The following is a 27468-nucleotide window of genomic DNA, read 5'->3' as shown; positions in this document are numbered from 1 at the left end:
TTTGCCACCCGCCTAATTTCATGGCCGCCAGTTTAGTTGGTGTTCCTAATCCATGTGAACGTGATGCAAACTGACAGTATAACCACCCTGGTCCAGTGTCAAAGTCAGCGTAAAGTTGGAGCTCTGACCTCCACCGCCCGGCAAGCTGGCCGCAGTCAAGTTGACCGTGAGACTCATTGTAACAGGACTGCCACGTTCCAAACGAATGTAGCTATTCACCCAAAACCAGTGAAGCCGTCGCGTACAGAACATATTCTAATAATAAGGATATCAAAAATGAAGAAGAAAGGTTTTTTATATATATAGCAAAAGAAAATGGCTTTCACACTAACAGAATAAAGCAAATCAAAAAACAAGTCGCAGGAAAACTAAAGGAAAAGAGAGATACAAACAAAGATGAAAAATCTGTTGAAAAGAAATTTGTGTGCATTCCATTCCACAAGAAATTCTCACATAAAATTGCCAACATTTTTAGAAGTTTTAATTTCAAAATTCTTTTCAAAACACCAAGAAGTTTGGAATGTACATTTAATGAATTCAAAATGAGAAACTCTCTACCAGATGTGAAAACCACAGGAATATATAATATAAGTTGTTCATGTTCAAAGGATTATGTGGGACAAACAGCAAGAAAAATGGCAATAAGATGGCACAAACATGATTTGGAGATTATAAATCTAAACCCAAGAACAGGTTTGTCAGTTCACATCATCGAAGAGAAGCATTTGATTAAAAAGAGAAGGGTTTTGAAAAGATTAACGGGAAACACAGAGTTTAATGTCTGGGAAGCTTCGTTCATTGCAGAAGAACACTGGAATAAATTAAATAATGAAAATGGTAACGTAGATCCAGTATGGAGTTTTCTTTTTCACAAATGGAGTAAGCCACCATCTTTAAAATTTAATGTAACAGAAAACATCAAGAGACTTTGTGAAAACAATGATGAATTTGAATTACCTGATGGTATTTGGGATTCATAATTTAATAATAATAATAATAATAATGTGATCAAAAAAAATTATCTGAAATAAAAATAAAACAGACTGCTTCTTTTCACAGTTAAGCTGCTATATTACAACAATGTAACATTGACAACATCCATTATATAACGGATTATTTTTGTTTAAAAAATTACTAACCATTGTTATAACTGTATCTTTAGAAAATTAATGTGTGATGAAAGGAGCGCGTGTTCTCCTGAAACGTCACAAGGAAAAACTGTTTTCTTATGCTTGTAATAACCGTAAACTACAGGAAAATAGTCATAAAGTAAGTGTTGATAACATTATTTCTACCGCAACTCTTACTGTAACTGAAACTACTTACTTTTGCAAGTAACTATACTCTGTCCCATCTATCTCTGGAGCTGGTGAACGAAAGAAAGTCTCTGCGCAAGTAGTGTCGCGAGACGGCTCCACCAATGAGCACGTGAGAGGGAACTGAATTGCGTGGAGAGGAGTAAGCGACTGTAGTTAGCAGCTTTCGCAGCAGTGTGAACTGCTTCGCTCTGCCAACTCGATTTCCTCCACTTCTCTGCCGTTATGCGCACCATTCCTCCACAGATTCCGGGGATAAAATGTAGTTACGGTTAGAATTTCACTAAAAGTATCTGCGGTACTAGTAAATGGTTACTTTCAAACTCTTTTAACGACAGAACAACACATCTCAGTGGCAAATGTAAATACACATTTCCTTCCTTTCAGGATCCCACCCAACCTGAGGCACACCATCTACTGCACCGCCCTGAAGCACGACGTGTACAAGTACTGGCACTTCCTGTGGACCCGCTACAGGCACATCCGGGTAGGGGGGGAGAAGACCTTGCTCCTGTCCGCCCTTGGCTGCTCCCACAACGTCACCCTCCTGCGCAGGTGAGTGGCAGACTGCCGATCTACACAGATTGATTGGTTTATTTCACTTCGCTTTTCTGCCACTTTGGCTAATCGCGAAGATGATGATGAGTAATGAGATAATAAAATTGATGAAGAGAGACTCGGAAGCCAGGCCGGAACTCGAACCCGGGATTCTTTGCGTTGTAGCTCGCTGTGCTAGCCACTCCACAACGGAGGTCGACAGCGCTGAACCGATTCGATACTCTGTGATATCCAAGGTTCCCATGTCATTCCAAAGTTGTCAGAAGTTTTAAAAGGGTCGTTCAAGCCATTGACAACACTTGAATAGTAGAAATAATAATAATAATAATAATAATAATAATAATGGTTAGGATTGTTTTGAAATAGAGTAATAACTTTTAAAAGCTAATAAAAATAAACTAATTATTATATCCTTCGGTAGTATTTTCTACTCGACCTATATACCCTGTACCAGCTAACTGTAGACCAGGCGAACGAGAACAAGTCTCTGCGCAAGTAGTGACGCGAGACGGCTCAACCAATGAACAGTGAGAGAAACGGGATTGTGTAATGGGCGACGGGAGTTACCCGTTTTCCCTGCTTCTCTCCATCAGCGTTGCAAACCTTTGAAAATGATAGTACCGTACACACATGCCAAACGGGCTGTATTTTTGTCTCCAGGTCCGTACGATTGGTTTAAGAATTTCTTAGGGAAATATTAGGGATAAAACTGCAAGAGAAAATTTTGACAAGCCGTGCATTTAGCGTACGGACTAAGGTCTGGACCGTAGGGTTGGCAACACTGCGCTTTCACCACTCGATTTCCCTCTTCCTCTGCCGCTATGTGCGACTCTGCTCCACAGTTAGCTGGGACAGGATATAGATATATGCTATTTAGTTGGAATGTTGTGTTTGTTCGCTTTCTAATTTATCAAAAGTTAAAGGTGTCGCTGCAACTACCATTAGATGGGCAAATAGACTAACCTTCATGTGTCAACCTGGCAACATAATTTTTTAAAAAAACATGGATTTATCAACAAATTCAAAATAACATAGCAGAGCATGCCCACCCCGTAATTCGAACCCGGAAACCCGGGCGTTGAAGCGAGCTGTTAACCACTCTGCCACGGTTGACTTTTCTGTCTTCCAAGCCCCTCATGCCGTCAGGATGAATGGTGAAGTGATGAAGGTACATTGGGATCCATGACTATTTTCATTATTTGTTTTTCTCTTGCATCCTATGTGATTTTAAGCGACGAATTTTTACTATGTACGCAGAAGTTGTCAACAGCTTGTTTTGAGTTTTATTTTAATTCTTGAAGCTCTTATTGGGTCAAATAAAGTGCACGAACATGGTGATGGACAATTTGCACGGTCATACTAATGGATCCCACTGTTCAAACAAACATCCACTCTTGTTCGGGATTCGAACCCACGACCCCTTGGCCACTCTGTCACGGATACTGGGCCTTACTAAAAGAGGGGCAATTGCCCCCACCATAGAATACGAAATCAATTATGTGTAACAACGCTTGTCGTGAAAATATATGCTTGTGTGTGAAGAGAGAGTGCGTGGACTAATTTATTGTGTGCTTTCAGATATCTTCGCATGTCCCTTGACCCGAAGTCCGGGATTCGAAAGCAGGACGCACAGAGGGTGTTTGTGTCCGTCGCCAGCAACCCAGTCGGAGTGAAGGAAGCGACTGACTTCCTGCTGGAAAACTTTCAAGTGGTAGAAGACAAGTATGTAGCATCAATGTCTACAACCCTATCTGCTAGTTCTAAATATGTTTGGAGTTTATATTATTAAAATTTTCCTGGAAATTGCACTTATGCATGACTTTTAATACCGGGTGTTTCATAAATAATTGAGGTGTTATTGCACCGTGATCTTGAGGACCAGAACATTGCACAGAATACTGAGTGATGTGGGTTGGGTGATTTGAGAGTCGCCTAGCGGCAGAGATGTGAACTCTCAGCTTCAGCTTAACAAAACATACAGCACAAACTGTTTGCGTTCCTTCATCGTTCTGGACTGGTTTCATAAACGTAAGTTCAATAGTTTACTTGCAATAAATGTTTGTAACCCCTCAAGTATTTATGAAACATCAGGTATAAAGTATTTTCCGCCGTATAAGATGCACTTTTCCCTTTAAAAATAGGTCCGAAAAACAGGATGCGTCTTATACACGGATACTCACGTTACACCATCAGAAAGAAGTTTGTGAATGGATCAAAGCTTCATGCTGTGAAAACTAAGACCATGGTTAAATAATTTAAGAAGTGTGGCATGAGTAATGCACTGGGTGGTACAGAGGACAATTTGATGTATGACGACTCAGATTCTGATTTAGAAGAGGTTTCAAGCAGGCTTGTTAAAGGTGCAGGAATTTTAAGTAAATTCAATTCCGGTCCAGGAGAGAAAATCAGTATGCGCAAATGGGTTCCGGACCGTAAAGAACCTTTTTATCTGCATAGTATTTCAATTCGGTCCAGGAACCTTTTTACCAGATCAATTAAAATACATTCCAGGAACCTCATTTCAATGAAACAATATGGAACTTGGACCAAATTTAAATTGTGTGAGAGAAAAAAGTTTCCCGTCCTGCAGTAGAACCCATTAGATTTTATGGGATCCTGGACCTTTAACAACCCTGGTTTCAAGTGACTTCATTTTGCTCTGGAGAAGATTATAATCAGAGTTAGGATTTTTAGGGGAAAATTTCATTGGGAAAAAGGAAGGTAAAAGGTGCTAAATTAGACCCAAAAAGGGGCAAAAAAGGTGCTGATTGGGGCAAAAAAAAGGTGCTGATAATTATAGTACTTATTTTATTAGTCTAAGCTATTCACTCAAAGCTGTGTACACATAACACACAGGTTGTGTTACAGTTATTCACCAGAGTCGGGGAAAAACATTTAAAAAGTGAGTTAAGTGAGTTTGTTTCTTTTCGGAGATAAAATATCTTTATATAAGCTGAAGCTTCTCTCTACATCCACAGAAACAAGTGGGGCAAACTTAGTATTCACTCGGAATGGCAACTCTGTGAAAGTGGCAAATTCCATAACATCCGGATTCTTGTCAAAACTAGCCTCAAGTTTGTCTCTGGCAAAACTATCTAAGTGCCCCCTCACAGTAGTAAAGATATCCCATTGTTTTTCCTTTTCGACGCCTTGTTCTTCTAAGCTTTTGATGGCTGTCGACAGGTACTTGTAGGAATGTACACAAAATTGTTCTTTTTGCAAATCATCTATCTTGTCTAAGAGGAGAAGTTGCTGTGCCTTGGAAATTGCACCTGCCTCGGTTGAATACAGGGAAAGCACAAACTCCTTATTTTTTTCAAAATTTTCACACAGAACTGCAGCACACTCAATCCATGATCCCCAGCGAGTAACGATGGGGAAATGTGGCGGGGGCAGGCAGGTAGTTTCTCTGTAGGCAAGAATGCGACTCGGGGCCTTAAGGAGTATTTTCTTCAGATCAAATATGAACTCATTTACAATGTTGTATTCATTCCTAATAGATTCAGAAACCCTGTGAAGGGCAGGAGCCAAACAGGTTACATGCTTTAACTTAGAGAACAACGGCTTCAATTGGTTAAATGCCGAAAGCATGTAGGGAGCCTGGTCAGTAACTACAACAACAACTTTTTCGAACTGAATTCCACCGGGCCACAGTTTTTGACAGAAATCCATAAATGACTGCATCACTGTACTGGCATTGGTTTTCTGCAACTCATACATGTTTAGTAACATGGGCTTAACTTCCTCACCTGTCAGAGGAAAAACCAAAATGTTCAAAACATATCATTGCATTGAGTCTGTCGTCTCATCCAGAATGACACATATATCGCAATCTGACACTTTCACCTTAATTTTACGAACAGTTTCTTCATACACAGGTTCAATATAGTTTTTCCTTAACGTACTCTCATCGAGCACTGACAACAGTGTGTACTTTTCAAGGAACCCTTTCAAGGCCGGATGGTTCACCTTGTTGAGTGGAATCCCCGCCTGTGTAAAAGATGCACACAAGTCAACATTAAATTCCTTTAAATTTTGGTTCTTGGAAGAACACTGCTCAAATGCATTGCGTGAGAGAGACTGCCGAGATTTACTTCCTTGCAGATTCTTGTTCTTTTGATGCTTAGAGCTGGAAATGTGTTGCTGGATGTGATCTCTCTGGCGTTTTTCATCTAATGTGATTCCCTTATCACAAACCGTGCATCGAATAACAGTTCCATCACTTTCTATGAACTCGTGCTTAAATTCTTGAGCCAGACTGAGAAATCGGGATCTGGGCACTTTTGGCATGGTAAAGTACATGCACTAACAGGATCTAACAGAGTGAAAAAGCAGGGAAAGTACTTACATCCACAAACAATATCTGTCCACTGCGCACACATGAAACGTGAAACCCACCACTTCAGAAACACATTGTTGCTTCACTGCTTCCAAGACCAAACTGCGTTTCCTTCTTCCTTCTATCTTAAAAAAAAAATAACTGCGATCTGGTGCATATCAGTAGCGGTCTTTCCATTGTTGATTTCAAATAGGCAACAATCAAGCACAGTTTAAATACATTCAATTTCAGTTAACAATGTGAAAACATCTTAAAGAGATAAGTGTCGCGAAAAAAAGAAAATAAAAATTCAATGATTTGCTGAGGAAATATATTTAACAACACCAGTGAAAGGACACAAAAAGGGGAGGAAAAGCGATTAAGAACACGAAAAAAAGGGAAAATAGATAAATGTCCCAGAAAAGGGAGGGAAGGGGAAAGGTTAGCGAAAAAGGGGGAAAAAGGTGCTGGAAAATTAGCTCCATTCTCATGTTGAGGCAACGTTTCACACACTGAGTCCTTCCAGAGAGGTCTCACTGTCACTAAGAAAAAAAGGTGCGCACCTAAAAATCCTAACTCTGATTATAATGTATTCTTTCCTAGTTAGATATCTAAGTTATTTGTTGAAAGTAGACCTACATGTTACTTTATATTTGAAATACTGTACATTAATTATAATATTTAGTGAAAGCTTTATCCCCAAAAATGTGTACAAAAATGGGGTACGTCCTATTCGCCGGCAAATACGGTAATTATTCATATCCCGTACAAGTACAGTTGATTTTCAAGTCCACTTTATACACAGAAAGGCTAATGGGGACTGGACATGCAGTTTAAAGTGGGATCCATACCACTATGGCCCTCTACAGGGATCGAACCCGTGACACCGTGATTACAAGGCGACGACGTTAACACTACGCCATCGGGGAGGCACCTTATCCCTTATAACTGTTTTGACAATGTAATCGAATATGTTAAATGACTTTTCAAATACAATGATGCAAGTAGTTAAGAAATTGGATGGTTTGGATCCTAAGAGTAATCAATGTCGACCAAACTCGCTGGACTCATTTTCTTCTTCTCGTATTATGAATCATCTTCATCTTCGTGATTAGCCAAAAGTGGTTGAAAAGCAATGTTAAATAACAAAATCAAGTCGAATTTAGCACACAAAAATCTACAGAAAATGTTATTTTTGTTTCTGTAAAAGTTCACTGTTAAAACCCAGGTAAACCCTCTTCCCTTCCTTCTCACATACGCCCATATGTCAACCTCACTTCCAAGTAGCACACTCTGCACTGCACTTTGCAGACTAACGAGGCTATGGCGACTTGGTCCATGTATCCTGTATCTGACTTTGTTGTGTGTTGTCCATGCGTGAGTGTGATTGCCCTTAATCTCTTTCATCTTATCACCATCAGCCCTTATCTTCGCTACCAAAAATGACAGAAAAAAGAAGTAAAATATCCTAAATCAATCAACCAATCTTTCCTTGCAGCGGTCACGGGCGGGTGGCGAAGACCCTTCGTCTGACGAGAGGTGTGGGTTCAACAGAGTCCTCTCACGGCAGACCGAAGAAGGAGGATTCCCAGCAGTCGATGGTCGACAGGTGAATGCGTAGCATTTCATACTCTCTAAAAACTGTATAGTACGCTGTAGGATGAGCAGCACAGTTATGTAATCATTAAAACACAGCGTATAATTCCTATACTTTAAATTTATACTTGGAATGAATTAAAGTGCGCCGAAGTTAACCAATCCTGATATAAATCTATATGAACTGTTTGAAAACAATGTTTACTGTCGTTGAAATGCTGTTTGTATTACCGTATATAGATGATTGTTACACACATGCGCGTGCATTCCAATACAGTAAGGCCAGCAGTACTTGCCCACAGCATTTCAGTTGCAAAATACTTTATTTTTACTTAATTCTTTTCTGTAATTATTTTCTACCATCTCAAAGGAATGAACTTGTAATCGTCACAATCAGTTCCTTTCTGAGATGGCAGACTTTAGCATCATCTTGTGGCGATTTGACAAGACATCTGTGTATTTCGCCCAATACTTCTGACCCAGGGAAATGAAAACGGGACTCTGTGACCTTGAATAATTTAATAACAGGCCAGTTTCTATGCACGATACCTTCACCTGCCTTTATCTCCAATCAGCAGGGGCTGAAATGCTGTAGTAACCGTAGTGTTGCAAACTGCATGGTTAAATATCTACGTCTCTCTCTTTCTGGCTCTGCAGCCTTTGGTGGGCCTTTGCCTCCTCCAGAATCAGCCTCCATTCCAATCTATCATCAATTCTTCTCCTCCATTCTTTAATTTTCATCGTCCGCAAGTTTGCAGCGACGTCGTCTATCCATCGAAGTCGTGGTCTGCCTTTTCTTCTTGCGTGGTGAAGATTTTCTTTCAACATTCTTCTTGCCATCCGGTCTTCCAGCATTCTCTCTACATGCCCCAACCACTTTATTCTCTGGGCTTTGACAAATCTCACTATATCGTGGCCTTTTATTAAATCATCTAGCTCTGCATTATATCTTATTCTTCAGTCGTCATCTTCCTTCACAGGTCCACATATCTTTCTTAATATTCTTCTCTCAAATATTCTGAGGGCATTTTCATCTGACAGTTTCAAAGTCCAATTATCTGATCCATAAGTGACAACTGGTCGTACCAGTGTCTTATTTAAGCTTTGTATTTCTTGTGGTCAGTCTATTTCTAAACAACTGCTTATTTGCAAAATTTGCACGATTGCCTGCCTGTATTCTTTCCTTTATTACTTTACTCATATCATTATCACTATATACCATTGTCCCCTGATATTTAAAGCAAGGAACTCCCTGAAACTTATTTTCTCCAATTTGTCAGATCTTGAGGTGCTCTTCTGATCTCAGAGTTAGACATTCTCATGTACTTTGTCATTTTTTCCTTTACAGTGAAACCTATTTTTATTGCTTCTCTTTCCATCTGCTCATAGATTTGTTTAAGTGTACTTATTGTTCTAGAAATGATTGTAATATCATCTGGTTTTGGTTTGGTTTGAGTTGGCGTTTTAAGTCCACTTTATGCACAGTAAGGCTAATCGAGACTGGACCTACAGTTTAAAGTGGGATCCGAACCACTTGTGCCTCCACCGGGTATCGAACCCGGGACCCCTTGATTACAGGGCAATGACGCTACCACTGCGCCATGGGGGAGGCCCTGTAATATCATCTGCATATGTGCATATTTGACTGGACTTTCCAAATATGGTTCCCTTTTGGTCAACTACATTCATTACTTTGTGCAATGCTAGATTAAATAATACTGCCGAAAGTCCATCCCCTTGTTTCACTCCTGTGTTGAATTTAAACTCTTCACTCAGTTTACTACAAACTTTCACTCGTGCCTTAGTACCACTCGTAGTCATTCTTATTATATCTACGTATAGGGATTTTTGTACCAATGTCATTATCAGCTTTGCCAGGAAGCATTTTTTAAAAAAATATATTTAAAAGCTTTGGAGCATAGTAGAGACGCGAAAAGTATGCTGCAAGTATGATGGGTAGTGCCAACGTGATCAAGAAATCGAAAAAAAAAACTCTGCAATACCCCCGCCCTCTCCTTGAGGTTGCCCCACTGACCAAGATGTTTATCCTCGTTTGGTAACGTGGAAAACAGTGTGTGTTTAAGTAATAACACACTAATACGATTCATCTTCACTCACTAACCTATCTTTATACACTACAGGACACTTCAATAAAAACACAATTACAGGAGGAAGGGAAAACAAATCTTCTCACCTTCTCCTCCCCCATGCACACGTATTCCAACTGGATGTTGAAAAAATTCTAGACACTTGATGTAAAAAGAAATTGTCGAAATTCCAAAGGAAACTCGCATCAGCATAGGATTTTTTACTTTTATATTTTTTAAAAAGTCTGGATGGCCCTCTAGGCGCATCTATCTATTATCAAATTGTTCATTTAAGTTTGGAAAAATACTAGGTTCGTTTCTCCAAAAGTTGGCAGAAAAGTAGATAGTACCTTTTTCAAGAATTACTTCCCCAACGGGTCTTACAAATCCGTCGTATTTAGCGACTTATCTCTGAAGATGGCAACTGTGTCAACACTGCGAAAGTTCCCTCGCTGTACCAAGCGAAAACGGGCACGGCTCGTGTCTTATGGGCTAACACCACCTGCCACCTTCTTCCCGGCAGTAGAAGGGAAAATACTTTAGACCTAACAATAGACCTTTTAATTGACATTAATGGCTTTTTTATTCATTTTCGAGGGTGAAGCTATTGTTATTTAATCTAGTGCCACGTGTCGTGGGTGGAGGAGGAGATGAGTCATCGATGACTCATGCACACGTGTGAGTTTGAAATTAATGGTTTTCCATTAGTGCACAAAAGACACTATTATGTATTCCGTTTTTGACCTAAGCTAACACTATTGTTGTATTTTATTAATGCGTTTCTGCCGGATATGAGTCACAGATGATTTATACTGACGTTGGAGTTTGGAATTAATGGTTTCTCCATTAAGGTACAAAAGACACTATTATGGAGTTCGTTTTCGGACTATTCTAACACTATTGTTGTATTTTATTAATGCGTTTCTGCCGGATATGAGTCATGGGTGCTTTAGGCACACGAGGGAACTTGGAATTAATGGTTTTTCCATTATTGTACAAAAGACATTTTCGGCCATTTTGGCGTCGGTGGTGAGTTATATTTGGTATAATTAAGGATCCGGATTTACCCGTATTCAACCGGTGCCGACGCGTTCGATCGGAGGTAGAAGATATTATAACTCATGTTCGCTTTAAAGGCGAAGAAATTGAACGATGTATTCTATATGAAAACGAAGTATGCGAGCAGAATCCATGTCATTAATATTAACCTGTTACGGAAGAACCTGTTATGTGGTTGCATTCATCGGCACCCCCAAACCGCGCGCGTTCATGGACACGTGAGGGGAAAAAAGATTCTCTATTGTTACGGCCCCCATCGCTTGGTCTTCTTCCGAAGTTGAATGGAAGTCAAGTGTCGCCAAATTTTTACACACGAGTATTGATTTTCTTTGAGGTTCCAATTTTATTTGGTGGAAGTAATCTACGCGGTATTTCTGCCGCCTTTTGTAACATTGCAAAGACTATTTAATCTAAGGCGTAACGAATTTGGCTGAACTAGGAACATTCAGTTCCAGTATCTACAGGTTAAAGTGGATGCGATCCACTATTTGCTCTTATTTCTGGGTTGCGAACCACGGCCCATTTGATTATTGGGTTATAAACATCAGGATTCATGTAAAATTGACCAGTTGTTTTTACTGTTAGAGACAATATTTCGCATTTTTTGTGTATTTTTACTCAGAAAACGCTATTTGAACGAATCAAGCAAGAGTTCGCATGGGAATTTAGACTCACAAAGACATTTTTCAACTTTTAACTTGTTATTTTAAAAGTTTATTTCCATTTTTTACTCTAATATCACAATTTCTTCTATTCAGGCAACATTTTTTATTAAATTTTGGACTCACAAAGACATTTTTCAACATTTAACTTGCTATTTTAAAAGTTTATTTCCATTTTTTACTCTAATATCACAATTTGATCTATTCTTGCAGAAGTGTTTATTGCAATTTTGACTTGCAAAGATAATTTTTTCATCTTCTTTTATTATTTTTTCTATTTATTGCCTTTTGTATCTTATATTTTTAATTCTTAACTTTGAGTTTTGTTCTTTATTTAAAAAATTTCTCTAATCACTAAGGAAGAAGTACTTTTAAGTAAAACTGTACCCACAAAGTTTATTATTACTATTATTATTAGTATTATTATTATTATTGTTGTTGTTTTTGTTTTGATGTAGTTGTTGAATCTTGTTGTTGTTGTTAGGGTTTATTGACTTCCACTACGCTATTTTTGGTTTGCTTCGTAGGAAAGTTTGTTTATTTTAGAGTTTCCTCGGTATTTTCTTACTGTTAGGGTAGGTAAAGTTTCCTAAATATATGAGTAGGGTTCCATATATTTTTGTTCTTGCATGTTTTTCATATGATGTGATCACAACAACTCTCCAAGTGCTTTTACTGCATGTTTCCATTTTTATTGAGGCTTAGTGATTCCTAGAGCCACTTTATGCATGAGAGAAAGCTTGAAAATTTCTATCTCAGATAGCCGTCAACCTTATGTCAGAGTATTTTCGAGTATATTTTAGACTTATTATGGGGCAGTAGAATATCATGGCTTGCTTATTTTTTAAGTATGTTGCGCAGTTATTGTATTTTTGCTTTTGCTTTCTAGATAAACTGTATGAAATGTTTAATATTTGTACTTTTTTTTGCACTTATAAGAGGCCAAACTTTTACTGTAACTAAAATTATTATCTCTCTAAGCACTGAAACCCCTTTACCAAGAGTACTATAACTGAATGTTTATTAATATTGTTTCTTTCATCCCTTAAATATAACTACTTAACAATATAATGACAAATCACAGGACAAGACGATGTTAGCAGATGACTACGTGGCTCTTAAGTCCACCTGCCAAACTTTTCTTACCATGCTATTTACCCTTATAGTCTTTTATTCGGGGTACGTTTCAAGTACTACTTGACTTTTTGAGTGTTTGATTAACACCAGGGGTTATTTGTATCTGTTATGCTGATTTTATTTGAGGCTTCTTTTTTATTCTACAATCACTATATGTCCCTGAGAATTAAATTTCCACTGACTGAAGCTTAAAGCTTAGGCTCTACAGCATGTTGAATGGTTAAGCACTGGTCAATATGAATTTTACAGAGGCTAGTAGGAGGCATAGGAACACACGCCAGAGCCTTATTAGCGTGCAAGAAGCATTTTCAGGGAGTACTACGAGGAAACGAAGTTGATTTTTTTGAGGGCTTTACCAGTTACACAGCCAATATTTGCTATTTCAAGTAACTACATGTACCAAAACATTTTACAGCCCAACACTAACTAGACTTCAATTTATATTTTATTAGGTGCTAAATGTAGCAAGAACACTGATTGTACATACTTTTGAGAATCCAACTATTTCAGGATTTTTTCTATGTACGCATATTTTTATTGATTACTAACTTTAACAGACCAATCAGGAAGACGCCAAAATTCACTAAACTTAGTACTATAGTGTATGTGATTGCATGAAAAGTAGAAATTATAACAACCACAAGATTTCGCTTTTTTTTGCTTTTGGGACTAATCGTGACGCTGAGGATGAATGGATGGCCAAAAATCTTAAGGACTGGATGTATTTTACCACTACAGACGCCTATGTAGAAACACTAGAGTACTGTTAGCTTTCAAAATTGAGGTTATACTGTACTGTTTTTTAAATATTTCGTATTTGGCACGCTTAACAAGTTACAGTTATATCCATTTCAGGACAAATATTGCTAAAACTCTCAAATTTACTGGTACAAGTTGATATTTCTGCTATCAGAGGAATTAACAACCCTATTTTACAAACAAATGGTATTGTTTACACTTTATTTACTTCAATCTGAGACTAATATTTTACAGTAATTGAATCATTCAGCCCTAGTCAATACTTTACTGCATCAGAAAGTTTGTTATTAATCTAATAAGTATGCTATTTTGTGATATTCTAATGCAAACGTTGTTTAATTCACTGGTTATAATGCAAACTTTTGCACAAATTCGATATATTCACTACCTTCAAACCAAACAATTGTACTTATTTAGCGCATTTCATTTATATTTCTTGTAATTAACTTATGTTTCTTATAATTAACAAACTAAACTAATTACTTTGGCATGTTAAAAACCTTATTTTTTACTATTTCCTATTCTATCAGGTTCTATATTGCTGTTTTTATCAATTATGTAAGACCACACTCTGGTAAATGCACATATATTCTCTTTTATACACACGCACGTCACACACACACACACACACACACACGCACACACACACACACACACACACACACACACACACATTTACACACTTATACGAACATACATCTGACGTTTTTCAATATTTTGCTATGAAGTTTGCATCCACGCTATTCAAACAAGGGCAGGCAATGTAGTATTTATGAGTATTAGTAATCCCAAAGTGGTGTTTTTGGTGTCCAAGTTCAGATGAGAGGCTGCTATGTGCCTTTTGCAGGGGATTGCATGTGAAGTGTATGCATATTGAGCATTATTGAGTGTGTAGGCTTCCAAGTTTTGCTGTTATTTTCCTATAATTCTGTGAGACTGTAGAGAGTTCTCCCTTTTCAACCAGTTTTCTTTCATTGATTGGATACTTTTTGGGAACTTAGCAGTTTTTTATGTTATGAAGCAGATTGTTGTATAATATTTTGCATGGTCTTTTGTGATATTGAGTGCCTGCTGTAACGGAAGTAAGTATCTTTCCTTCTTGTGTTGATGTTCTCGTGTAGGTTTCCTATTTTCGGTCAAGTTGCAGTAGGGAACTTAGCAGCTTTTATGTTATGAAGCAGATTGTTGTAGAATATTTTGCATGGTCTTTTGTGATATTGAGTGGGTGCTGTAATGGTAGTAAGTATCTTTCCTTTTTGTGTTGATGTTCTTGTGTAGGTTTCCTATTTTCTGTCAAGTTGCAGTACTTAGAATAATCGCTACTGTCTTATTGATCTACGAAGCTCCTTTGAATAATCATTTGCATGTGACCCTATACTCCACGTTGTACTTTGTTCTGGGAGCTATCTTTTGAAGCCTTGGCATTCTGCTAGTACAGTATTATTATCGTAGAGGTAAATTAGTTCGTGAAAATACGTATTTTTCTGATTAACTATAGTCGCTTAGTTGTTCTAGCAGGTATAAGTAGTTACTGCTGATGTTGTTAATTTTCTATTCGCAGGGGCTATGTATGATGTAGCGTATTTGTGTTGGCTGTCCCTTTTATTCCTATGTTGTTGAGTTTCTCCATAAGCATGTCCTGTTTTACTCTATTCTATGCCTTGTTGCTGCTAGATATCTGAGGTATGTTGCTGGTTCATATCTGAGGTAGCTTGTTTGACTATCTATTATTTTTGCTATGGCTGTGGCTATTGATGTCCCTTTCTGAATTCCATGTTGGTTTCTGTTTATCCTTGTTGCTCCTTGTTATCTGAGTTAGGTTGTTTGACTTCAGGACTATCCTTTTTTAACTTTATTGTTGATTGCTGTTTTGTTTATTTCCTTATTTGTTTTTATTTGTTTACTGAATCTATTTGTTTTGTGTCTTGTAATATTATTTACTATAGTAACAAAATTATTTTCCTTCCATCCCACATTTATTATTCTGAGCAACAGAACTTCTCCTTCTTTCCTATATATTTGATTATTTCTGGTGTAAAGTACATTTTTTTTCAAAGTTAATGTTTTAAAAGTACAATTTTTACAAAGTTAATGTTTTAAAAGTACAATTTTTACAAAGTTAATGTTTTAAAAGTACAATTTTTACAAAGTTAATGTTTTAAAAGTACAATTTTTACAAAGTTAATGTTTTAAAAGTACAATTTTTACAAACTTAATGTTTTAAAAATACTATTCTTTCAAAGTTAATAATTTAATAGTACAATTCTTCTGCTATTTGAACTTTTGTACAATTTTGTTATTTTTGTTAAAATAAATATGTTAGTTGATATAAAATTACAGTAAATTTTCAGGAATTTATATATTAAATTTCAAAATAGTGTTATTTGCTAAAGATAGCGGACAAAATAAATTAAACTTTGACAAATACTGAACAAGAAATATACAAGTATGGTGATAAATATCAATTTTTAAAAATAATTTTGTTACTATAGTAAATAATATTACAAGACACAAAACAAATAGATTCAGTAAACAAATAAAAACAAATAAGGAAATAAACAAAACAGCAATCAACAATAAAGTTAAAAAAGAATAGTCCTGAAGTCAAACAACCTAACTCAGATAACAAGGAGCAACAAGGATAAACAGAAACCAACATGGAATTCAGAAAGGGACATCAATAGCCACAGCCATAGCAAAAATAATAGATAGTCAAACAAGCTACCTCAGATATGAACCAGCAACATACCTCAGATATCTAGCAGCAACAAGGCATAGAATAGAGTAAAACAGGACATGCTTATGGAGAAACTCAACAACATAGGAATAAAAGGGACAGCCAACACAAATACGCTACATCATACATAGCCCTTGCGAATAGAAAATTAACAACATCAGCAGTAACTACTTATACCTGCTAGAACAACTAAGCGACTATAGTTAATCAGAAAAATACGTATTTTCACGAACTAATTTACCTCTACGATAATAATACTGTACTAGCAGAATGCCAAGGCTTCAAAAGATAGCTCCCAGAACAAAGTACAACGTGGAGTATAGGGTCACATGCAAATGATTATTCAAAGGAGCTTCGTAGATCAATAAGACAGTAGCGATTATTCTAAGTACTGCAACTTGACAGAAAATAGGAAACCTACACAAGAACATCAACACAAAAAGGAAAGATACTTACTACCATTACAGCACCCACTCAATATCACAAAAGACCATGCAAAATATTCTACAACAATCTGCTTCATAACATAAAAGCTGCTAAGTTCCCTACTGCAACTTGACCGAAAATAGGAAACCTACACGAGAACATCAACACAAGAAGGAAAGATACTTACTTCCGTTACAGCAGGCACTCAATATCACAAAAGACCATGCAAAATATTATACAACAATCTGCTTCATAACATAAAAAACTGCTAAGTTCCCAAAAAGTATCCAATCAATGAAAGAAAACTGGTTGAAAAGGGAGAACTCTCTACAGTCTCACAGAATTATAGGAAAATAACAGCAAAACTTGGAAGCCTACACACTCAATAATGCTCAATATGCATACACTTCACATGCAATCCCCTGCAAAAGGCACATAGCAGCCTCTCATCTGAACTTGGACACCAAAAACACCACTTTGGGATTACTAATACTCATAAATACTACATTGCCTGCCCTTGTTTGAATAGCGTGGATGCAAACTTCATAGCAAAATATTGAAAAACGTCAGATGTATGTTCGTATAAGTGTGTAAATTTGTGTGTGTGTGTGTGTGTGTGTGTGTGTGTGTGTGTGTGCGTGTGTGTGTGTGTGTGTGTGTGACGTGCGTGTGTATAAAAGAGAATATATGTGCATTTACCAGAGTGTGGTCTTACATAATTGATAAAAACAGCAATATAGAACCTGATAGAATAGGAAATAGTAAAAAATAAGGTTTTTAACATGCCAAAGTAATTAGTTTAGTTTGTTAATTATAAGAAACATAAGTTAATTACAAGAAATATAAATGAAATGCGCTAAATAAGTACAATTGTTTGGTTTGAAGGTAGTGAATATATCGAATTTGTGCAAAAGTTTGCATTATAACCAGTGAATTAAACAACGTTTGCATTAGAATATCACAAAATAGCATACTTATTAGATTAATAACAAACTTTCTGATGCAGTAAAGTATTGACTAGGGCTGAATGATTCAATTACTGTAAAATATTAGTCTCAGATTGAAGTAAATAAAGTGTAAACAATACCATTTGTTTGTAAAATAGGGTTGTTAATTCCTCTGATAGCAGAAATATCAACTTGTACCAGTAAATTTGAGAGTTTTAGCAATATTTGTCCTGAAATGGATATAACTGTAACTTGTTAAGCGTGCCAAATACGAAATATTTAAAAAACAGTACAGTATAACCTCAATTTTGAAAGCTAACAGTACTCTAGTGTTTCTACATAGGCGTCTGTAGTGGTAAAATACATCCAGTCCTTAAGATTTTTGGCCATCCATTCATCCTCAGCGTCACGATTAGTCCCAAAAGCAAAAAAAACGAAATCTTGTGGTTGTTATAATTTCTACTTTTCATGCAATCACATACACTACAGTACTAAGTTTAGTGAATTTTGGCGTCTTCCTGATTGGTCTGTTAAAGTTAGTAATCAATAAAAATATGCGTACATAGAAAAAATCCTGAAATAGTTGGATTCTCAAAAGTATGTACAATCAGTGTTCTTGCTACATTTAGCACCTAATAAAATATAAATTGAAGTCTAGTTAGTGTTGGGCTGTAAAATGTTTTGGTACATGTAGTTACTTGAAATAGCAAATATTGGCTGTGTAACTGGTAAAGCCCTCAAAAAAATCAACTTCGTTTCCTCGTAGTACTCCCTGAAAATGCTTCTTGCACGCTAATAAGGCTCTGGCGTGTGTTCCTATGCCTCCTACTAGCCTCTGTAAAATTCATATTGACCAGTGCTTAACCATTCAACATGCTGTAGAGCCTAAGCTTTAAGCTTCAGTCAGTGGAAATTTAGTTCTCAGGGACATATAGTGATTGTAGAATAAAAAAGAAGCCTCAAATAAAATCAGCATAACAGATACAAATAACCCCTGGTGTTAATCAAACACTCAAAAAGTCAAGTAGTACTTGAAACGTACCCCGAATAAAAGACTATAAGGGTAAATAGCATGGTAAGAAAAGTTTGGCAGGTGGACTTAAGAGCCACGTAGTCATGTGCTAACATCGTCTTGTCCTGTGATTTGTCATTATATTGTTAAGTAGTTATATTTAAGGGATGAAAGAAACAATATTAATAAACATTCAGTTATAGTACTCTTGGTAAAGGGGTTTCAGTGCTTAGAGAGATAATAATTTTAGTTACAGTAAAAGTTTGGCCTCTTATAAGTGCAAAAAAAAGTACAAATATTAAACATTTCATACAGTTTATCTAGAAAGCAAAAGCAAAAATACAATAACTGCGCAACATACTTAAAAAATAAGCAAGCCATGATATTCTACTGCCCCATAATAAGTCTAAAATATACTCGAAAATACTCTGACATAAGGTTGACGGCTATCTGAGATAGAAATTTTCAAGCTTTCTCTCATGCATAAAGTGGCTCTAGGAATCACTAAGCCTCAATAAAAATGGAAACATGCAGTAAAAGCACTTGGAGAGTTGTTGTGATCACATCATATGAAAAACATGCAAGAACAAAAATATATGGAACCCTACTCATATATTTAGGAAACTTTACCTACCCTAACAGTAAGAAAATACCGAGGAAACTCTAAAATAAACAAACTTTCCTACGAAGCAAACCAAAAATAGCGTAGTGGAAGTCAATAAACCCTAACAACAACAACAAGATTCAACAACTACATCAAAACAAAAACAACAACAATAATAATAATAATACTAATAATAATAGTAATAATAAACTTTGTGGGTACAGTTTTACTTAAAAGTACTTCTTCCTTAGTGATTAGAGAAATTTTTTAAATAAAGAACAAAACTCAAAGTTAAGAATTAAAAATATAAGATACAAAAGGCAATAAATAGAAAAAATAATAAAAGAAGATGAAAAAATTATCTTTGCAAGTCAAAATTGCAATAAACACTTCTGCAAGAATAGATCAAATTGTGATATTAGAGTAAAAAATGGAAATAAACTTTTAAAATAGCAAGTTAAATGTTGAAAAATGTCTTTGTGAGTCCAAAATTTAATAAAAAATGTTGCCTGAATAGAAGAAATTGTGATATTAGAGTAAAAAATGGAAATAAACTTTTAAAATAACAAGTTAAAAGTTGAAAAATGTCTTTGTGAGTCTAAATTCCCATGCGAACTCTTGCTTGATTCGTTCAAATAGCGTTTTCTGAGTAAAAATACACAAAAAATGCGAAATATTGTCTCTAACAGTAAAAACATCTGGTCAATTTTACATGAATCCTGATGTTTATAACCCAATAATCAAATGGGCCGTGGTTCGCAACCCAGAAATAAGAGCAAATAGTGGATCGCATCCACTTTAACCTGTAGATACTGGAACTGAATGTTCCTAGTTCAGCCAAATTCGTTACGCCTTAGATTAAATAGTCTTTGCAATGTTACAAAAGGCGGCAGAAATACCGCGTAGATTACTTCCACCAAATAAAATTGGAACCTCAAAGAAAATCAATACTCGTGTGTAAAAATTTGGCGACACTTGACTTCCATTCAACTTCGGAAGAAGACCAAGCGATGGGGGCCGTAACAATAGAGAATCTTTTTTCCCCTCACGTGTCCATGAACGCGCGCGGTTTGGGGGTGCCGATGAATGCAACCACATAACAGGTTCTTCCGTAACAGGTTAATATTAATGACATGGATTCTGCTCGCATACTTCGTTTTCATATAGAATACATCGTTCAATTTCTTCGCCTTTAAAGCGAACATGAGTTATAATATCTTCTACCTCCGATCGAACGCGTCGGCACCGGTTGAATACGGGTAAATCCGGATCCTTAATTATACCAAATATAACTCACCACCGACGCCAAAATGGCCGAAAATGTCTTTTGTACAATAATGGAAAAACCATTAATTCCAAGTTCCCTCGTGTGCCTAAAGCACCCATGACTCATATCCGGCAGAAACGCATTAATAAAATACAACAATAGTGTTAGAATAGTCCGAAAACGAACTCCATAATAGTGTCTTTTGTACCTTAATGGAGAAACCATTAATTCCAAACTCCAACGTCAGTATAAATCATCTGTGACTCATATCCGGCAGAAACGCATTAATAAAATACAACAATAGTGTTAGCTTAGGTCAAAAACGGAATACATAATAGTGTCTTTTGTGCACTAATGGAAAACCATTAATTTCAAACTCACACGTGTGCATGAGTCATCGATGACTCATCTCCTCCTCCACCCACGACACGTGGCACTAGATTAAATAACAATAGCTTCACCCTCGAAAATGAATAAAAAAGCCATTAATGTCAATTAAAAGGTCTATTGTTAGGTCTAAAGTATTTTCCCTTCTACTCCCGGCTCATGGTGGAAATGTTACTCGCTGAGACTTCTCCAACCCTCTGCACGTGTTTCAACTTGGTTAGGCCAGCTCTTGGGTGGCGCGGACCGCTTCCTCGCCGAGGGTACGAAACAGCTGGCGATGTAGTGAGGAGGTTGGGGCGGTTCATATCTAGTCTGTGGTTGGGGCGGTCGTCACGTCAGCTTGACCGATTGCAAGATTCGAATCTCCTTGTCTGTAAACTATCAATGTATTAATTTAACAATACTTGGGCTATGTATGCATTTCTTCTGAGGGTAGTGCCATGGTAGGGCGGCTCTCCCCCTTGAGCCGCCGCTGCATCAGCGTTTGAAAAATATCTTGCAAACATTGAAAGCAAAATACATTTTTTTACTTATTAAACATCGTTTTGAAGATAGAAAGAGCTTAAATTGTTGAGTTTCTTAATTTTTCTGGGGCTACTTCCCCAAGGATAAATGTCACCGCACGCCACTGGTAATGCATTCTCATGGTATATTTAAGATACTGTTAGCACAGTATGTTATTTGTATATTAGACGCAGATAAAGTAATATTATTCCTACATTCCACGGGACAATTATTCTTATCTTTCAGGTACGGAGGGACGGCCGCACTCGCTGGCTGTATTGTCGCTGTGGCTAACAAAATGTCCACGAGGGAGGAAGTGGATGCTGTAAGTAACCAATGGACAGTAGTGTAATTTATGCTATAACCAGGACCGGAAAGTATGAACCCCCCTCAGGCAGATTTGCCTACACTTAAAACTAGCTCAACATGCCCATATGAGCTTTTTGCTCAAGTGTGGAACCCTGTCTAATCCAAGATTTTTGTAAAAATGCTCTCGGGAATTTTCCGGAAAGTACGACCCCCGTCAGATTGATTTGCCTACACTTACAAAAGGCACTTCTGTGAGATTGTTGTCCATAAATTTGTTAAAAATATGCCCCTCTTGATATTTTTTTTGGCTACACTTAAAACTAAGCCAAGATGCTCATAAGAGCTACCCCCCACACACCCACACACACACACCCACCCACATACACACCCACACCCACCCACACCCACACATATTTACTTCCGGTCCACTTCCGGTTCACTTCCGGTTCACTTCCGGTTCACTTCCGGTTCACTTCCGGTTCACTTCCGGCCCACTTCCGGTCCACTTGTGGCCAATTTCTGGTTTATTTATATTGCATCATGTTTTGCAACAAATTATTAGGCATGTGTTGTTTTCTGATTAATTGGTTATGACATAATGTGATGATGTGGTGTTTTCTGATTGGTTTAAATAAGCAGGGTTTCTATTGGCTCTATAAATCTATATAAGCCCGAGCACAGTGCAGATTCTTCACCATTGCTGGATCGGCAGTGGAACCCACATCGCGGGGGATAGAACCTGAACAGGCTCCACCAAAGTATAGGAGACTTGAAGCATATAATTTGGCGGAATAACCCAAGTAAGGTCATAGAAACAATATACACTGATACAATAAAAGCCAATTTTTGGCAGGGGGGCCAAAGTGGTTCCTAAATACAAAATAATTAATATCTCAAGAACTAATTGACATAGAGCTATGCAGTTTTTTTTTGTCTGCCTTACAGTCTGGTGGAATAACCCAAGTAAGATCATAGAGACAATATACACTGGTGCAGTAAAAGCCAATTTTTGGCAGGGGGGCCAAAGTGGTTCCTAAATACAAAATAATTAATATCTCAAGAACTAATTGACATAGAGCTATGCAGTTTTTTTGTCTGCACTGAACCCAACTGATATTTTTTATTAAGGATAGAATTTTGATTTGAATCCCAAGAAATTTTATATAATAAACCAACAACAAAAATATCAAAGCCAAAAATATTAACACACACACATACACATACACACATACAAATCACACTGCTGAACCCAACTGATATTTTTATTAAGTATAAAGTTTTGATTTGGACCCCAGAAAATCTTATATAATAAACAACAACAAAAATGCCAAATCAAAAACATTGTAATCAATGCAATAAGAATATATCCAGCCCCAATTGGGCTAAGCACCAAAAGATTTGTAATCCAGACAAATGCAGAACTCCCACTAAAATATGCCCAAAATGCCATAGAGAATATAGCATGCAATACTTCACATATACACATAAAGGTACTTGCTCTGCACAGTCATCAACATTGCCCCCACAACCATCTACATCTGGTCTGAAAAGAAAGCATGAAGCACCTGTTAATGCTTCACCGGCAAAGCAGCCACGCTATGAACCCATCCATAGCAGTTTTAATGGCCAATTAAGGGATTACCGGTTTGTATCAGAGCCAAGATGTGGTATTAAGAATTTTTTGAACAGTGTAAATCCAGATGTGCAGGCAATTCTAAATGCACAAAATGGCTCTTATAAGCTATCCCTCAAATTGTTTACACAATATAAGAAGCCAAATGGCACAAAATTTACACAGCCTCACATAACAGAAACTGTACCTGTATACTCAAATGCAAATTCATACAAAATAATAAGCAGTTTGATAGATCAATTAAATATTAAACACTCTGAATTTGCTGGAAAAGAGTCTGGATGGAGCCTATGCGGTTCTCCACACAAGTTATATGTTAATATTTCTGAATTCTGCCCATTACAAGGATCTACATATCTGCCATTACCTGCCAATATCAAAAACAAAACAGCCGTGGTTAATATAAAAAATAATGATGAGAAATGCTTTTTGTGGTGTATTTTAGCTGCTTTGTATCCAGTTTCAAGCCATCCTGAGAGAATAACTTATTATAAACAACATGAAAATGATTTTGATGAGGCAATGGAGGGTTTAGAATATCCAATGTCTGTTCAGAATATTGATAAATTTGAAAAAAGGCCAGGAATATCAATGGAAAACAATTATCTATTAATGTATTTATTTGTTCTACTGGCCGTGGCAATTGCTTGATAGCACCTCTCAGGATCAGTACATTTGATGATGAATCTGCTATTCCGATTGATTTGCTCTTAATTGAAGGGGATGATACACACCATTATACTCTGATACATAATCTTGAAGCTTTAGTCAGAACACAACTAGACAAATCCAATAGAATATTCAAGTTGTGCAGAAGATGTTTGTCTGTATTTGATGGTCAAAAAATGGTGAATGGTGTTTGTAAAAGAATGCAGAAATTGCTAAAAACAAGTTAATTGAGCATCTGAAATACTGTGGCAATTATAAACCTGTTCATATGGTGATGCCTAATCCAAGTGAAAAAGTCAAATTCAAAAAATTTGAAGCCCTGTTGGAACACCAAGCATATATAGTCTGTGATTTTGAATCAAATCTCAAACCTCTTGCATTCTGTAGCCCAGACCCTGAGGAATCTTCAATTACACCATACCAGTTACATGAACCTTCTAGTTTTTATTATGTGGTTGTACAGGATGGTGTTGTTAGTAAAGAAGATTTATACATGGGAACAGATGCCATCAAAGAATTTGCACAAAGAATAGAAAATGAGTGCCATGACATAGCATCTAATGTCTTATTAAAATCAAAACCTATGTTGCCTTTAACAGAGGATCAGATTGAAGATTTCAACAATGCAGAAAAATGCCCGGTATGTGATTCTGAATTTTCAGATACAAATATCAAAGTGAAACACCATTCTCATACAGATGGTAAATTCTTAATGGCCCTGTGTAATAGCTGCAATATTAAGATCCAGAGACCAAAATTTGTCCCCATATTTTGCCACGGTGCATCCAATTATGATTTTCATCATCTGATCAGGTACGAGGGGTTTGACAAGCAGAATTTAAATATTTTAGCTGAAAATGATGAGAAATATATTGCCATTAGCAAAATAATTAAAGTTAATGGTGTTCCTATTCACTTAAGATTTCTTGATTCATACAGGATTTTATCGGCTAGCCTGGCTACACTGGCCACTCAATTATCTGATGATCAATTCAAAATTACATGTGCTTTGTTTCCAAATCAGGACCTGAAATTAATTAGGCGAAAGGGTGTATATCCATATGATTATGTTACAGATTTTTCTAAATTTGATGAGTGTTCTCTGCCACCAAAACAACAGTTTTACAGCAAAATCAGAGGATCTGGAATCACTGATGAAGATTATCACCATGCCCAGTTGATGTGGAACAATTTAAAATGCCAGACATTTGGTGATTATCACAAGGCATATTTAAAAATTGATGTGACCCTCTTAGCTGATATACTGCAGGCATTCAGAAAATCTTCCATGCAAAATTATAAGCTGGATCCAATGTATTTTTACAGTGCTCCGGGCCTAGCATGGTCTTCAATGTTTTTGAACACTAAAATGCAATTGGATCTGATCCAGGATCAAGATATGTACTTGTTTATGGAGCAATGTATAAGAGGAGGCATGGTGCAATGTTCTCACAGATATGCCAGAGCAAATAACAAATACATTCCTGATTATGATCCAGCACTGCCATCAAATTATATACTGTATGTAGATGCCAATAGCCTCTATGGTTATGCTATGATGAAAAAACTGCCATATGCAGGGCTTGAGTGGGTTGAAGATTTCAATATTGAAGATCTTAAGGATTTTGATGACAGTAACTGTGGCCTCTTCTTAAAGGTTGATCTGAATATTCCAGATAATTTACACAACAAATTTTCTGATCTGCCCCCAATTCCTGAGGTTGAGTGCTCACCTGGCTCTAAACAGAAGAAATTGATGATGACTCTGGAGCCGAAACAGGATTATGTCATATATTACAAAAACCTCCAGTTCCTGATGAATCATGGTGTTCAAGTGACCAAAGTTGGAAAAGTTTTGAGGTTCAGGCACTCAAGATGGTTGAAGCCATATATTGTTACAAACACAGAGCTTCGAACATCTGCAATGAGCCAATTTGATAAGACCTTGTTTAAATTGATGGTCAATTCAGTATATGGCAAAACAATTGAAAATGTCAGAAAACATATTGATGTTAAAATAATTACTGACCCCAGCCAGAGCAAAAAATTGATAGTAAAGCCTAATTTCAATTACAGAAGAATTTATGATGAAAATATGGCACTTTTCAACATGAAAAAAACAAAGATTAAGTTTGATAAACCTATTTATGTAGGGGCTGTGATATTGGAATTGGCCAAATTACACATGTTAAAATTGTATTATGATGTGTTGAAACCTTTTTATGGTGATTGTGTAAAATTGATGTACATGGACACAGATAGTTTTGTTCTTGATATTCAAACAGAAGATGTTTATCAAGATATGTCCCAGCCTGAATTGTTTGAATATTTAGATACCACTGAACATACAAGGATTCAACCCCACAACAAAAAGGTGCCTAGCAAGTTAAAAGATGAGACACTTGGTGATGTTATTGTGGCATTTGCTAGGTTAAGAGCCAAGATGTACAGTTTTAAAACATGTAGTGGTGTTGTTGCCAAAAAGGCCAAGGGCATTGGCAGAGTAATTGTTGACAAAGAGCTTGAATTTGAAGATTACAAAAATTGTCTCAAATCATGTAGCACAATCAGAACATCAGAAAATAGAATTCAGAGTGTGGATGACTTCTTGACTAGCAATATTGTAAGAAAAGTGGCTCTGGACCCACATGATGATAAGAGATGCATTTTATCATGTGGCATACATACTCTACCATGGGGTCATTGTGATTTGAAAAATAGCAATCAATGCCCAATTACAGAGCATGAATTGAAATAAATAAACATGCCTATGAACTTATTTGGGTTCAAAAAACAGGCTATTATGGAGCTGCCAACACCACAAGCCTCTTCTGATATGATATCTAAACTAAGTGGCTTGTTAATTATTCATCTGAACAGCATACTTACAGATGTTGATGATGAAACAGGTAAAACATTGTACATATTTAACAATAATTTAAATCATTACCAATTACCTGTAGGTGGGCAATTGCAATTTATTACAACCCCTGAGGGTGATGTCAAGATTTCAGTAGGGAGAAATATTTATAGAATTAAGCACTCAAACATGATTTCTGGCACTGTATATACTGTTTCTGCTGGTGACTGCTTATATATTGAGGTCCCGGGATCATATGACAAGCTTATACCTTTTTTTATAGAATTAAGAATCAGATATTCAATAATAAATAACCACTAAAACAAAATGCCTAATGATATATTTGGCCATACAAGGCATGAAGATCACAGTGATGAGATTCTTATGCTTGATGTCAGAGTCAAGAAATTAAGAAGTGATTTACAAGCTTTACAAACCACACTCAATGCCAGTCTTCAACTAGAAATTACAAATTTACAATCACAATGCATGGACCCTCTTCTTAAAATTGATTCAGAACTCAAATTATTGCTTCAGAAATATACTGACCTGGCCACATTAGATAATTTTCAAAGTTTAGAAGAAGCTGTAGCAGCTCTTCAAGCCAAATTTAAGACCCAG

The 27468-nt window shown here is 36.6% G+C and overlaps 1 protein-coding gene across 1 annotated transcript in view; it reads left to right on the top strand.

Annotated features, from left to right (window-relative positions):
• Window positions 1-27468, top strand: part of LOC145982228 (uncharacterized) — a 254366-nt gene that overhangs the window by 52286 nt on the left and 174612 nt on the right. Inside the window, exons 12-15 of the mRNA XM_083115798.1 lie at window positions 1704-1871; window positions 3453-3596; window positions 7691-7801; window positions 21623-21701. Of these exons, the coding sequence (XP_082971924.1) occupies window positions 1704-1871; window positions 3453-3596; window positions 7691-7801; window positions 21623-21701 (502 nt within the window). The remainder of the gene's footprint in view (window positions 1-1703; window positions 1872-3452; window positions 3597-7690; window positions 7802-21622; window positions 21702-27468) is intronic.

Source organism: Lepisma saccharinum (assembly GCF_977018435.1).
Source record: "Lepisma saccharinum chromosome 15 unlocalized genomic scaffold, izLepSacc3.1 SUPER_15_unloc_1, whole genome shotgun sequence".
NCBI classification, from domain to species: domain Eukaryota; kingdom Metazoa; phylum Arthropoda; class Insecta; order Zygentoma; family Lepismatidae; genus Lepisma; species Lepisma saccharinum.
Note: the sequence above shows the minus strand (reverse complement) of the source record. Positions and strands in the feature narration are given on the sequence as shown.